Genomic DNA, 14,860 nt, shown 5'->3' on the forward strand with positions numbered 1-14,860 from the left:
TGGGGGGAAAGAAAACCTTTTGTAGTGATAAACACCCATTTTTTTCATGGTCTGTGTGTATAAAAACATCTTCTGTACTTTCCACAGTATGCATCCGAAGAAGTGAGCTGTAGCTCACGAAAGCTTATGCTCAGATAAATTGCTTAGTCTCTAAGGTGCCACAAGTACTCCTTTTCTTTTTATAAAAGAATAAACACTCTGCTGCTTGGTTTCTGTCAGAAACAGGACAACTTCTGCAGCAGGAGCAGGAAGGAAGCGGGCAGTTTTAAAAAAAACCCTGAATCTTGTGAACTGCTCAGACTAGTTACTGCATCTCTAAGGCAGGTAGCAGGCGGCTGAATTCCAACTGCAAGAGCGATTCGGGATGGGGTCTATTCTGAGTAGTCCAGAGCAGGTGGGCTGGAGCACAAATGGTACAGGAACCATCTTCTCTTCCCAGCACCCCATTCAGGCCCCAGGCAGAATGATGCTACTGGCTCTCCCTGAGCATATGGGGGTTCGTAAGGGCATGGCCAGATTAACTGGGGGTGTGATCAAGGCTCCCACACATACACATACCCAGTCACATTCCTGCTAGCACCCACAAGCAGGTAGGCAGGGTAATTTAGGTTGCCTCTTTCTGCAGTGAGTGCTCAGTGCACTCTCCTCAACACATCCTCACAGGCATTGTGACATGCAAACACCATGCAGGTGGTCTCACTCCCCCCAGCACTTTCACGGGAGTATGGGCACAGTTTGGTCCCCTCCCCCTGCTACATCTTCCCTGTCTGATCTCTCTATCTAACCTATCCAGCAGTTTTCCCCAACAGTACCTGTACTCAGCCAAGCACGATTACTCTCTTTCACAAGGAAGAAGTCCAGCCTGCAATGGCAGCTTCCCCCTTAGGGTCAGAGCCACAGCCCGCGAGGAGGAACACCACGGCCCCTCTTGAGAGCATGGGAGAGGACATGTACCCTTGCACATAGGAGCCCTGTACAGTGAACAGATGAGGCTCAAGCTGTCCTGAACACATTGACCAAGCGCATTGATAAGGATCAGGCTTCTTCACTCAGATTTGATGCCCTTTGACATGTTTATGTTCCTGTTTCCCAGGCTCGAACTCTGAACTTCATGATGCAGTTAAAAATAACACCCGCCTGATTCCGTTGTGATTGCGACATGGAAGCCAGTGTGTATAAATAAACCACAACACACACATCCCTTTTCCTCTCTCCCCTGTCATCTCACAGATGTCTAGGGACCCACAGAAGCCTGCACAGTAGAGTGCGGGGAGCCGTAGGGCTGAATAGCCCAGGAGTGACTGAGTGTGTGTAGAGGGCTCGGGAGCGGGCAGGAGAGGGCAGGTAGGGTGGACAAGGGAGGAAATGAATACGATTCCCTCAGGCAGTACTATGCATTCCTCCCAACACACATAACGCCACAACCCCCGCCACCCAAAAGCCTCCAGCTGGCGAGTGAGGGCAGACAGACAACAAGGCTAATTTGGAGCAAGACACAGCGAGACGGAGACACTTACACAGGCTGGGGGGTGATGAACAGGCTGCCGTTGTACCTTCGTCTGACCCCCCAAGATGACCCTGGAGCTTGGCCTCCGGACTGGGCTGCCAACCTGGAGTAGCGATGGCACGAATGAAATAAAGAGAAATACTCTGCATATGAGAAGCAGGTCATTTTCAGGCCCCTTAATAAAGACAGGAGCCAAAAGAGACACACAGAGAGAAGGAGCCTGCCGCCGGGGCTTTGAATGAAAGCAGATGGCCACGGCTTGCTCTGTGCAGAACTCAGCTGCTCTCTCAGCTCTGAATTATTTTTGGCCCACTGAGGAAGTGTCAGGGGATTTGAATGACCATATAAGACAACAATGAGGTTAACCCCCCCACACTACACAGGAGGAAGATACAGAGCTAGATGACATTCTTCACCTCAAGGAAAGGAGGATCTGAGAGCACAGTCAGATGAGGAAGCCTGGTGAGGGGCTGAAATAGGGTCATTAGCACTGTGCATTCAGCAACGGGCCTCATGCTGGACCTTACCCTACCAAGGTCCAAGGCCAGCTAAAGACCTGGGGCCACAAACCTTCATGCAGGCTCCCATACCTGCCTAGTAATAGGGTGGGCAGGCTGTGCCCTTGCAGAGCATAGGAGCTCTAAACTGCTGAGCTCAGGCAGAGGTGGGAGAGCATCAGTCAGTGTGCAAAGCAGCAGATGGTGTCCTGTGCTAAAATCAGCAGGAGGCAAGGGACCCTTCGGAGTGCAGGGCCAAAGCTGACAGATCTGCCCTGAAGCTGCCCCATATCAGATCCCCACTTCAGACACTAAGCAACATGACCAAGCCACACAACAGGTCTTATATCAGGCGCCGTACAGAAGTACCTCCACCAGATCGTGTAACACTACAACAATCACAGTGGGTACAATCCTGGCCCCATTTAAATGAATGGAAATTTTGCCAGGATTTCACTCTGTGTATATAAAACACCCATGACACCCATCACATTGTTTGGGGGCCTGTAATAAATGTGGTGTCATAAGATTACAATTACAGCTGTCAAAAATACACAAAATATATACAAATTGTTGTTCTTTTGCAGGGTTTGAAACACACCTTTTATTTTTTGATTATTTGGATTTTTTTAATGACCTTTTCCATCTTTTTTGAGAATTTTTCATTTTTAAAAATGAAAATCACAAATGTTTGCTTTTTAAAACAGCAGGTTCCTGTAACCCAGTGGGCTGCTTAGGCATTGGCCCCGAATGCGACATTGTGTGGTAAGAGGGGTCTGCCTAGACGTGGAGTTACTCGAGTGCACCTGGGGGTACATGAGCTCAGAATTTGTGCCGAAGTAAACAAAAGCAATACGTTTGTGACATCTCAGTCGTGTTTACAGCCGTGTGTTTTATATACGTAGTTTGGTTCTTTTGTGTGTGTGTGTGGGGGGAAATCAGAACCATTCCACATTTTTTCATAAAAATTTTGCAAGCCTCACCTGACTAGAACTAACTCAGGAAAGCACTCTGCTCCCTGCGGCGTGATGAGGCTGCCACCTGAGTGAGGTCTCTTTAGGTAAGAAAAGGTTGCAGGACTGGTCCAGTGTTTTGCAAAGATCCACAACTTTTAGCCGACATTCGGGCCCGAGTTCTAATCTAATTGACAATGGTGTCAGGCCAGAGTAATGCCACTGACTCCAGTGGACCTACCCCAGTGGCAATGAGATCAGAAGTTGACCACTGTAAATTAATTACAAACTGGTCTGTTAAACGCGTTTCCGTGCTGGTCTATAAACCTGTTTAGAAAGCCATTTTCCACTGTGGGCTTTGTGACAGCTCCAGCCACTCACACACTCACCTGTGCCAAGGATAAATCTGGTTTGGTGGGTTATGAGAGCAAGGACGAGTCAACGTAGGTGGCTCTCCGGGGGCTGTCATGACCGATTTCTGATGACTCTGGGCAGCTGACTGACCTGAGGGATCTTCTGTCAAGCTCTGTTCTATGGCCAGCTGAATAAGCTCGTCTTCACTCATGCTACTGTACAGACTGTACTCTTCATGACCTATTGTTTTTCTCTGGGTGTTTGTTGTGGCCGTGACCTTTGTAGCCATCCTCTGCTTGCCTAGTACCAGGGGATAAGAAGAAACTGTAAAAATCAAAATCTTGAAAATGTGCAAGTGACGTTCAACCATTTTGTGTCCAGGGTCAGATCTGCCCCTTGACTTATACTGACCAGAGTCCTTAGCATATTTTCAGTCGAGGAGAAAACACATTTTAATGAATCCACTAGAAGCAACATTTAAATTTAATGGGCTTGATTTCTTTTTTTCTCTTTTAGCCCTCTTATAATAATTGCACCTCGCGGACCCAGCTAATTTATCTCTTGCTAAATGGGAGAAGTTACAAATGAGTAAAGCAGACTTTCTTCTGCTTCCTTCAGGTGAGGGCACCTCTGGGCAATAAGATGTAGTGGAAATGCCCCGAGGGATTAAGAAAACACTGTCAGTTTAAAAATGAATCAAAGAAAACATTCACATGTCCCCCCTCTGTGTTACTCTTACTTGTCTTTGATTATTGAAGATGAAAGTTGCTGGGCCAGATCCCCAGATGGTGTAAAGCAAGATAACTGTTGATTTCCATGGAGTTAATCCCATTTACACTAGCTGAGGAGCTGGCCTGCCATGCCCTTTTCACCCTTTAGGCTATTAGGTTACTTTCTGTAGTGCACTCAGCTTGAACAACAAAAAAAGATACTGGTCAGTTTCACTTCTGCACATCTGCTCCCTCTCCTGACAGCAGCACTTCTGCAGGCCCATGTTCCCATTGATCATCCACCCCTAGCCTGTGCTAAATCCCTGGCTTTTCAGGGCCGTGCAGACACAAGGGCTGATTCTCTGCTGCCCCCACACTTTGTGCACTCATTTACACGTGTGCAAAGAGGGTGTAAAATGCTACCCAATTTGAATGGCAGTGATTGATGCCTGCTTTGCATTCACTCTCTGCAGGTACGGTATATGAGACTATACAAGGCGCTGACTGGTGGACAATTGGGCTCAAAGAGCTCAAGTTCATTTCACATATCCACTTGGATGGGAGCATGCTGTACAGTGTGTCTTCCACCCTGTCTCCTTCCTTCCTCAAATGTACACTAAGCCCCAACATTAAAACCACCCGTGTGTCTCCCATAGGATTTGGGGGAGGGGGAAGAAAGGAGCATGCAGCGGGGACAGCATTCCTCCTTCTGGCACTAGCAGAGGAGTGAATATGACTCCTAGATAATCACCTGTTTGGGAGAAATAAGGAGAGGTTGCATTTAAAGAAAGAAAAAAATCTGATGGGCTTGCAGAAGTGCCCTGTTGGTTAATCCTTAAAGGCAGGTCGCTACCCTCCCAAGATGCTTAAAAGCAGCTTACTGGGAGTGGGAGAGACCCAGGAAGGGGCTCCTTAGAGGAAGTAATGCACAAGGCTGAAAAAGCAAACAGCTGGTTAATGCTGCTACTCTAGTGGAAATGACTTCGCTAGCAATGGGGTTTCTAATAGCGAAACAAGAGCCAGGTGCAACTGTGCCAAAAGAGAACTTCTGATATGGGGTGACCAGACAGCAAGTGTGAAAAATCGGGACAGCAATGGGGGGTAATAGGCGCCTATATAAGAAAAAGCCCTAATATCAGGACTGTCCCTATAAAATAGGGACATCTGGTCACCCTGTTCTGATATCTGAAAGCTGGTGAGTCCCTTTTCCTTGCACTGAGTCTCATTGGTGCAGATCTCCATCAGCTCTGCAGGATCCATGAGGGCCTCTCATTAGGGCTATTACGTTGCATCCCTTTTTAGGTGCTCTCCTGACTGTTCGATTGCAACCGACTTTTCCCAAGTATTTTGTAGGCCGCCATAAACAAAATAACGGGCTCGCTCAAAATTGGGGTGAGGAGTCACATTTGTAAAGCTAAGGAGGACTTGAGGCACCTTAGAGACTAACAAATTTATCTGCGCATAAGCTTTCGTGAGCTACAGCTCATTTCATCGGATGCATTCCACTGAACGGAATGTCCCTATTCCACTGAATGCATCCGATGAAGTGAGCTGTAGCTCACGAAAGCTTATGCTCAAATAAATTGGTTAGTCTCTAAGGTGCCACAAGTCCTCCTTTTCTTTTTGCGTATACAGACTAACACGGCTGCTACTTTGTAAAGCTGTGTGCAAGGTCTAACAGAAGAGAAAAGCCTGGGTTCTTGGGAGAGATGTCAGGCACTGACAGGCCTGTAGCATTTGTACTGCTCTAAGCACACTGGTAAATGCCCACCCCTCTTGCCCCAGAGTCTCTCTCTCACGCACATACTGTAGGGAGCCATATAACCTTTTGTTGCTCTAGACCACCATTCATTCCCAATCACTCTAGGTGTCTGTACCAGTTTACTAGGCCAAGAACTCTGCTCTGCCAGCCCCCTGTGTAACTGTGCACTCTCCATTTCGATCTCTGGATCACTAGACTGCAGCTAGAGGAGAACATAACCCTCTGGTAGGGGTTATGGCAAGTACAGATGCATAGAATGTGAGCAGCAGTGGTGCATCAGAGCCAGGCACACAGGCATATCACTATGGTCCCATGAACTTAAAGTATTTCATGTTCCAGCTACAATATGTTACCACTGCTCTAAGCAACCTTTATAGACTTTGTCTGTAGGGCAGAGGAGACAGCCCTGATGCTCGATTTTACAGTGGCGGAGGGATATGTCAAAATCGGTGAAGACGGTCTCTATTCATATTTCCATTGAGACGTGGGATGTTTTCTCTGATTACCATTAAATTTAAGAGCCTGAGTAAAACCTACAAAAGCAAGGAAATGTGGATTTAAGGACTCACCTTTATTCTCATTTATAATGGCTGTGCAAAGTGCCACAGGGTATATAACACATGTGATTACTGCCTGCATTGATCTCAGCCTCCAAGCACCACAAAAGCAAAAGAGGGAAAGTTAAGGGCGGAGAGTTACCCTTGATTTTGTACGTATTCAATCATGCTGGGAGTGGTAATCTGACTATTAAGGAGTACAATATGCAAACTGTACCCCACAACAGTTGTCTAAGTAAAAGGTTGGAGGCTTGAAGTTCTTCAACCCTGTTTTATGCCAGATCTCACAAGGCTGATATTTGATTATTGTCTTCAGTGATAGCTGGCACACAGGCAGTGACAGCCTCAGGCCAGTGCTATGACCCCTGTGCATCCAAGGGATCTGTGCCAAGCCACCAAACAGCTGACAGCTGCAGGAACAGAGCCACAGTGGCCCTACCTCCCTTCTCAGCCACTCTGTTACCTATCCATGCTTTGACATTAGTGCCACAGACAAGTCAAGTACCATGACACAGACCTTCCCCCAATGGCTCTCTTTGCCCCGGGCTAGTTGAACTCCTGACATGTTGCTCTGCTGTTTTACACTCCATCATCCACTGTACTTGCTTGGCGGCTGGTGTCTGTGTGCTGTGGATGTATGGAGACCGCATTGTCTGACTGTACATGGCAAAGTAGCTGGATGGCATTTTGTATGATAGAAAGCCTCATACAACCTAGACATGAAGGTAATTTCTTAGTGTCCTTCTCCCCCTTTTTCTTTTGGTTCATCACCTGCAGAGTGTGTAATGGGGGGTATATGGGATCATGAATTTTGGGACGGCTCTTATTTTCTCTCTTGCGTCTTCTGTATGGGTTAAGCAATCCCACCCACTTGCAAAAAAATCCATATTGATGCTCTCCGCTTATCTAAATATTATGACAAGAGTCCCAGCGAGTGCAGAAACAACAGCGTTGGCAGCGGCTCCAACCACTGACTCATCCTGCAGAGAGAAATGGTATGGGGCCCAAAATAGAGAGAGTTTTTTTACTAGTAAGTCATGTTTCTCTCATCGAACTCGCAGGACCAAGGATGAGGGAGCCAAAGCCAAATTCCTGACTTCTAGGAATTTTCAGACAGGCTCGAAGTAACAGAAAGCTGAGGACATTCTGCTTCCTTACTGACGAGAGTCCAGATTTGATTCTCACTCATTCTCTGCTAATAGGTCTCTCTTTTCATGCACATCCAGGGCTCTGACAGCAAGGTCACATTTTTACCGGACAACTGTACTCTAAAGCAGAGGTGTCATCATAACCAAACAAATAGGCGCTTTCGATCCTGCATCACAAGTTATATTGTCCTTGCTAAACAAATAAATAACAATAAACAATCCCAAATCACCATGGCCCAGAGCTAAGTAACGTGACTAGATGCTGGGGCCCTTCAGAGCGGGAGGTGGAAGGAATCCTTTTTTTCCATTCAACTTCAGCAAAAGGGTTGGAATAGGCTCCATATCATGCCTCTTTTGCGAGAATCATCATAGCATTGGATGTTCCAACCCCAGCCAGCCCCAAATGCTGCCTGTCACCATCCTGCCCCCAGAGAGTTAGCTCTGGCACAAACAGTGTGCATGATCTGCTGTGTAGACATGCTGCTCTACTCATGTAGAGGAATCATGCCAATTCAGCTGTGTCAGGGGCCCTCTGCACCCACAGCATATGGGTAGTATATGGGTAGGGTTTGGGCCCAGAAGGCTCTGCATAACTCCACTCCACATAACTCCATTCCTTCTCTCTTTTGCTCTCTTATCTTCTTCCTCCCCCTCTGACTCCCATTGCTCAGACAGACCCACCCCTTCCATCTGCTGCCCCCTCTGCATCTTTCTCAAGCTCCTGCCTGTGGCCAAGGATTTCAGGCATGGGTGCCTCAAGTTAGGCTACTATTGTCCTTATGTAGGCACCTCAGTGAGTGTCTGGAATTACAAAAGGCATCCCTAGTTTTGAAAATCTTGGCCCACATGCCTGTCCTCATGACGTGCCTTATGTTTAGAACAGTCTCCCTGTTTTGTGCACCAGCAAATGACCACCTTCATCCACATCCTGCCTGGACACACACTTCTCCTGAGGACTAGTTAAGCAAGAATCCACCAAAGATAGAAAACAAAACTGCTCCATTTTAAGACTGGGCAACAGGTGTATCAGAACTAAGTCTGCTGAGGCAAGAAGCAGGCCTTCCTCTCTCTTTCTACAGACTGGAGCCAACCTGCAGTCTACTGCCGCACAAGAGCTGGTAAGTTACTGTTCCCTCTCACAATGCTTTTCTGATATGTAGCTGAGCTGCCTTAATTTAGTGGTGAGCTACCAAAATGACCTTATGAATGCCCCCTATAAACTGAATATTCCACATCCACTGCAAGGGAAATTAGTGCCATCAAAACTTTTTGTGGCTAGGAATGGTTGAACCAGTTTAGTTAAAGTAAGAATCAATTCAAGCCATCTCTTCATATTGAAAATGAATCTTGCTTGTAGGTTTCAAACTACTGGTTTAACTGTTAAAATGACTACATTTTATTTGGATTTGAACTTCTGAATGTCCCCTGAATTCTCAAGCAATACTGAGAATCTCACAAGAGCCTGTGCTCACACAATTATGATGAACCTATTGTGCCTGATAGGAACAGAATCTGAATGTTGAGGCGTTTTGCCCATCACTATTCATTACCAAAACCCTTTGCCTCTATTCTGAATTGCTGCATTACTGATCTCTTCTTTCATTGTACCATTTTGCTGACTGTGCTATAATTTAATATCTCAGTCTAACAAGATCCTCCTGGGTTTTAATTCACAGCCATCTCCACGTAGGGTCTGCTCCTGCACTTTCAGCACAGGCAGAGTTCCCCCTTGCTAAGTATTCTTCTTCTTTTTATTGGATTGATTTCAATGAAAGTTTGTCTAAGTAAGGCATAGAAGATCAGACCCATAATGTACATGGATATGTTACGCGTAAACAGAGACAAAAGTACATGGTAAGGAATGAAGTGCTAACATTGTAGGCCAGGTCATGACTTCCTTCTTTGCATGAATGAGCAGTTATGTATGAGTAGTCCCACTGAAATCAAGGTTGCTACTCATGTGAGTAACTGCTCACCAATGTGAGTAAAGACTCACCATCTGCCTCTGTGGAAAAAACCATGGACATCTGTAGTTATCATTATTATAGGACTGTATGCTCTTTGGAGCAGAGACCTCCTTTTTGTTGTATGTGTGTGTGTGTGTGTGTAGTGGCTGGCAAAATGGGGCCCTGGTCCCTGAGTGGGTCCTCTAGCCACTACCCAATGCAAATAAATAATATTAGTATAGGGAATAAAAAGTTGGTCATTAACTTCTTGAACCACCGTTCAGTACAATTAGTGACTAAGTATGACAATTTATATGAAACGACAAGTCGCCTCTGAACGCACCTCCCATAAAACATAATGTATCAAGACAGCCAGTCCCTGTTCAAAAGACTCAAGAAAGCAGCATTGCAGCTTACTGTTAGAAAAGGTGATAGTAGGTCAAGGATAATGAAGAGGTCATTAAAGGAGCAGTGGAGGGGATCTTGCCTTAGCACTGATTTCACTCTGCTCAACTTGTAGGTAGATACAGAACTTCAGTTTCTTTGGTTTATGCTTCATTACATGGCATTGATCATGCTGACAACAACAACAAGATTAAGAGACTCCAAATGAAAGAGTTAAGGAGGATTTCTTGGCTTACTGTTTCTTTTTCTCTTAGTTTTTAAGGCCCCAATTCAGCAAACACTTCCACACATACTTAACTTTACATATGAAGTTAACAGGATTGCTCATATGTGCAAAGTTATGTATGTCCTTCAGTCTTTGCGGGGTCGAGGCCATTACTTGTGCCTTTAGGTCTTCATGCTTTAGGGCCAGATCCTCAGATGGGGTTGAAGTCTATGGAGCTACGCTGATTTACACCAGTTGGGAATCTGGCTTTTTTTTTTTTTTTTTTTGGGTAAATTGCCAGTCAAACCTCTGCAATTTTCCGAGTAAATTATGGCAGTTTACTGCTAAGGATATCATGGGCTTTTTAAACAATGAAAAGATTTTCCATTTGAAACCATGCAGAATTATCGTGTTTAGAGGGAAAACAAATAATGTAGGGCAGCAGCAGCAGCAGCAGCAGCCAAGTATACTTTTGCAATAACGGTTGATGCAAGCCGGTCAAGTTATAGCACGATGCAGAATAAAGCAACTATAGGCTTCCAGATGGAACTTTCCAGGTAAACAAATCCATTTCAGCCCCAGCTGTCAGAACATGTCTAACTGTTTATGAAGTAAGCTTGGCATATCTCACAATGCCGTCAAACCATGAGTCTGCACAAACTCTTTGATGCAAAGGGTTTATTTCTTACCAAACTGGATCCCAGTACAGAGTTAAGTGCAATAACAACTTCAGAGATATAAGTGAAGGGAACCATTTGCTAATATCATTTTGCTAGTTTACTCTATACCTGGTACACTGCATTCACTTTACAGTACCTTAAATATGTCACAACAACATCAGCAACTATCTTTCCATGTGCCTTAGAAACAAGACATGCAAACATTCCAAGTGCACATTCTGTGTAAAGGAAAAGTAAATAAACTATGCAGCTATGATTCTTTCCAACCATTTCCAAATTAAATTTAACTGATGAGCGTTTTAAAAAAAGTCTTGGTTAGTTTACAAAATATTATAGGAGGAAGTTTTTTCACAACCCATAACACGTCAATAGATTCTGCATAAGATAAGTAAATTTAAAGCATGCACAGTTGCATTACCTGATGGTTTCTGAAACAAAACAATAATGCTGCAAAGAGTTCTCTCCTTGGGTAAGTCTCAGTACAGAAAATCCCCTTTAGTATTCATCTCTTGCCTTTCCCTGGGTGCGCTGATCTACTGCAGGGCAGCTTTGAAATGCTCTCACTGTGAAGCCTGTAGTTTATTTCTGGATCACCCCATGATCAAGGATTACCAGCCAAAATATAAGTTGTTCTGAATCTCAGATTTCCTGCTGGAAGATGCACTGGAGAAACTTTTACCCATCCTAAAGTTCTTCTTTGTTGCTTTAATTTGTAGAACTTCATTTCATCAAGCATCCTGTAGCTAAATGACACAAGGTTGACCTTTCTATTACATCATTCTTTATTGTCCTTGACAAGTAGACCATATATGGATATCTTTCTGAAACTTAAAGGGAAAAAAGAAATTGCAATATATTTTTGATATAAAGTATGCGGTCCTGGAGGGTTTCATTTATTTTTGGTGAAAGGTGCAGGCAGATTTTCTACTGTAGCTGCTTTTGCTGCAGCTGCTGCTGCATAAACAGAATAGGGCAAACATGACAGTGGGTGCTGGCTGAGGTTTTACAGTGGTTAATGTATTTTAAGGCTACTCGAATTCATGGAGCCCGAGTCTTTAGAACTTCCAAGATATCACAGAAGCACTTGTGAAACAATCCCACACATGATTCCATAAACATTTACTACAGAGAAAGAACTGCTCTAAATAGCATGTGAACATGAAGGAAAGTCCCATTCCCTTGACAGCTTAAGGCCAGTGTATGTGCCATGGTGGTCATATACCTCATGGTGGCCTTTAGAGAAGTTGCTCAAGGAGTAGATAATATGGATCCAGGTGGAGTCTAAAAGAAGACCAGGTGGACTGAAAATAACTAGACATGGGTGACCTGCCCCTTTAGGGCCTGGGAAACCTAAGGCCAGTCAGTCTCATTCAGTTAGCCCCACCCTGCCACACCTGGGCAGGATGTGGGCCTTAAAAGGAAGAATGCTGACCAGTAGGAGGCTGACTAGGGAGGAGTGGAGAATGAATGCTCTAACCTGAGGGCTGGCTGAGGAAGAGATCCAGAGGTGAACAGGGAGTCTTGTCACTGGAAGACCTGAGGGAAAACAGGTGTGACTGTTAGGCTTCCCCAGGCCCTTGGCAGAAGAAACCTAAGTGTGAAATCAGCTGATACCAATACTCCTTCTCCCAGCACTTACCATATTGGTGCCATGAGCGAAATGGAGGGCAAGCTCATGGTGGGTGGCCCTTTCCTTCATTTGTCAACACCTTGTTGAGCCTCAGCCTGGTCGCAGAGCATAAATACCCATCATACTAATGCTCAATAAGGTGGCCTTAGATGGAGCCACCCTAGTAATATCCCTTCATCTATTCAGTTACTTTCAGTCTACCTGCTCTTCTTTTAGATGCTTTCTACATCAGAGGTACCCCTTCTTTGTTCCTTCTCCTTGACCAGCTTGCTCTGGTGTGATGCAGATGGCCATCTCATCATGCATCCTCCTTCTAAGCTGCTGTCTGGTGAATGTTCTGTCCTTCACGACTGCGTGATGTTAGAGCAATTCTTATTTTCAGACCACATTTAAGGTATTCCACCACTAATGCTAGCAGTCAAAGAAGCAATTGCTGCAGTGACCTCCTAGGGTGTGAACCTTGCACACCTTTGACAATCATCTCAGCAATCCCTTCTCCACCTTTAAGCATAACCTAAAACCTTCTCTGAGTTAGTTTTAATGATAACCACTGTTCATTTAACATGTAGAGCCTTTCCTCTTCTTTTTCTTTTCCTCTGTAAAACTGCCCTGCTGCTTGTTTCTCAGGCTCTGACCCTGTCATCAGATCTACTTGGCTGTGTGGAGTCCCACTGAGTTGAATGAAACTATTCATGCACTTAGTCAAGCTCGTGCCTAACCGCTTGGCTGAATTGGGGCCGGAGTGCTCAGTACCTTGCAGGATTAAGCATTTAATTAGAAAATGGCATTGGGGCCAGATTCCGGTCCCAAGATCCACAGGAGAAAAGGACTTTCCATGTACCAGTGTCTTCTTCCTGCAGAAACGGGGCAGCACTGCCTCCATGGCACTGTCCTACCTTCCCCCATGCACCTTGTGGAAGATGCACTATGGGTCCTGGGGTCTGTGAGGGGTGAGGCAGTGGGAAAGGGATAGGGGTGGAGCAAGGCAGGTTAGGACATGTATCATCCCCCATCAGAGCTGTGCTGCCTTGGAATGCAGGAAGGATGACCCATAAGGGATACAGAGCTGGTGCAGAGGTACAGGGCCTCTCAACAGCTGGTTGTGGACTGCCACAGATTCCCTTTGATCCATGCAGATCCCAGAGGACCTGTGGAGCTTGTTGGCCAATGGCACTATTGTAAAGAACACTTAGCTTCCTCCCAGGTGGGTTCATGAGGGACAGGACAGTGGACTCATAGATCCATTGCCCAAGAGACGGGCCAAAACTGGCAGCAGTTAGAACTTTCTGAGAGAACCCTCTTGCAGAACAGTGGTAGGAATAATGGCTTTGAAAATGTGTCTACTAGTATGTAAAAATGTATTCACCTTTAGGTTATTTTTTTAATGTAGCATTTATGTCTTCCTGTTAGGCTCCTTTGACCAGCATACATTGAGTAATGCAATTTTTCTGCAGTTTGTCAGCAGTGACCTTTCCTGCTATCACTAGAACCACCCTGTACACAAGTTAGGAGCCCCCATTTTGCATCCTGGATAAATACTCATAAAAGAGAGAACTCTGCAGCCTGTGCAGATATTCACAGTTGTATAAAGGGTATTTGTTTTACTTAAAAGCATCCAGTACAGCTGATTGCTGAGGGCAGGATACTGGAGTATGTGTACCATTTGTTTGATCTGGTATGGTAGTTCCTTAGAGTTTTCCCATAATGAAGCATGATTTTATAACTAAAGCTTAGGACTGGGCATCAGGAGATCTGGGTTCTATTCCCAGATACCACTGACTCTCTTTGAAGCCTTGTGCAGCAACTTAAGTTCTCTGTGCCTCAGTTTCCCCACTTCCAAATGGAAATAATGGCTCTAACTTACCTCATAAGGATGTGTAGGGCTCAGTCCTGACATCTCACTGATGTGAAGCCAATAGGACTATTTACCTGAGGGAAAACTGTTTTTGTATCCTTGGATGGAGCTCCTCTGGAAGTTTGAAGTATTAGTTGCTGAAGTACTAATGTACAGAAATACATTTTATTTATTTTTCAATAAAGCAAAGCTGTAAGTCTGCTACAACACATCCAAAGCATAGTAACAATCATGATTGTAGAAGAAGTGTTTATATTTTTCCCAAAGACGCATCCAGTTGTGCATCTTAATTTAATACTTAATTCCAAGAGATTACAAAATGTCACCAGCAAAAATAAATATAAAATGCGATGTCATTTTCTGGGAATGCTTTCAGACTCGGATGCTGCACATTAATATCTGTTTTCTCTTTACTCTGAAAAACACTATCATAAACCAGCTCACTGTGGCTATGGGAAGTGGATTAGGGTCTCATGAATGGGTCACATAAAGGGAAAACTGAGTTTGAGGAAAGAGGAAGAGAGGAGACCCTGTGAAAACTTGGTAAATAAAAAAAAAGCAGGTTCCTTTTCCTACTTCCTCAAAAGTAGCCAGCAGAAGTTTCTAAATGCCTCTTTAACCTTTGCTTCAGCTTTACATTTGCTTGCAAGC

General features: G+C 44.9%; 1 protein-coding gene across 1 annotated transcript in view; it reads right to left on the bottom strand.

Annotated features, from left to right (window-relative positions):
• ASB2 (ankyrin repeat and SOCS box containing 2) overlaps positions 1 to 5,958 on the bottom strand; it is a gene marked incomplete at its 5' end in the record, with an annotated part of 31,256 nt that extends 25,298 nt beyond the window's left edge. Inside the window, 3 exons of the mRNA XM_084629819.1 lie at positions 1,518 to 1,682; positions 3,347 to 3,611; positions 5,829 to 5,958. Coding sequence (XP_084485945.1) covers positions 1,518 to 1,682; positions 3,347 to 3,611; positions 5,829 to 5,958 — 560 coding nt within the window. The remainder of the gene's footprint in view (positions 1 to 1,517; positions 1,683 to 3,346; positions 3,612 to 5,828) is intronic.
• Between the last annotated feature and the right edge of the window lie 8,902 nt (positions 5,959 to 14,860).

The sequence above is a fragment of the Lepidochelys olivacea genome (assembly GCF_965140295.1).
Source record: "Lepidochelys olivacea isolate rLepOli2 genome assembly, chromosome: 6".
NCBI classification, from domain to species: domain Eukaryota; kingdom Metazoa; phylum Chordata; order Testudines; family Cheloniidae; genus Lepidochelys; species Lepidochelys olivacea.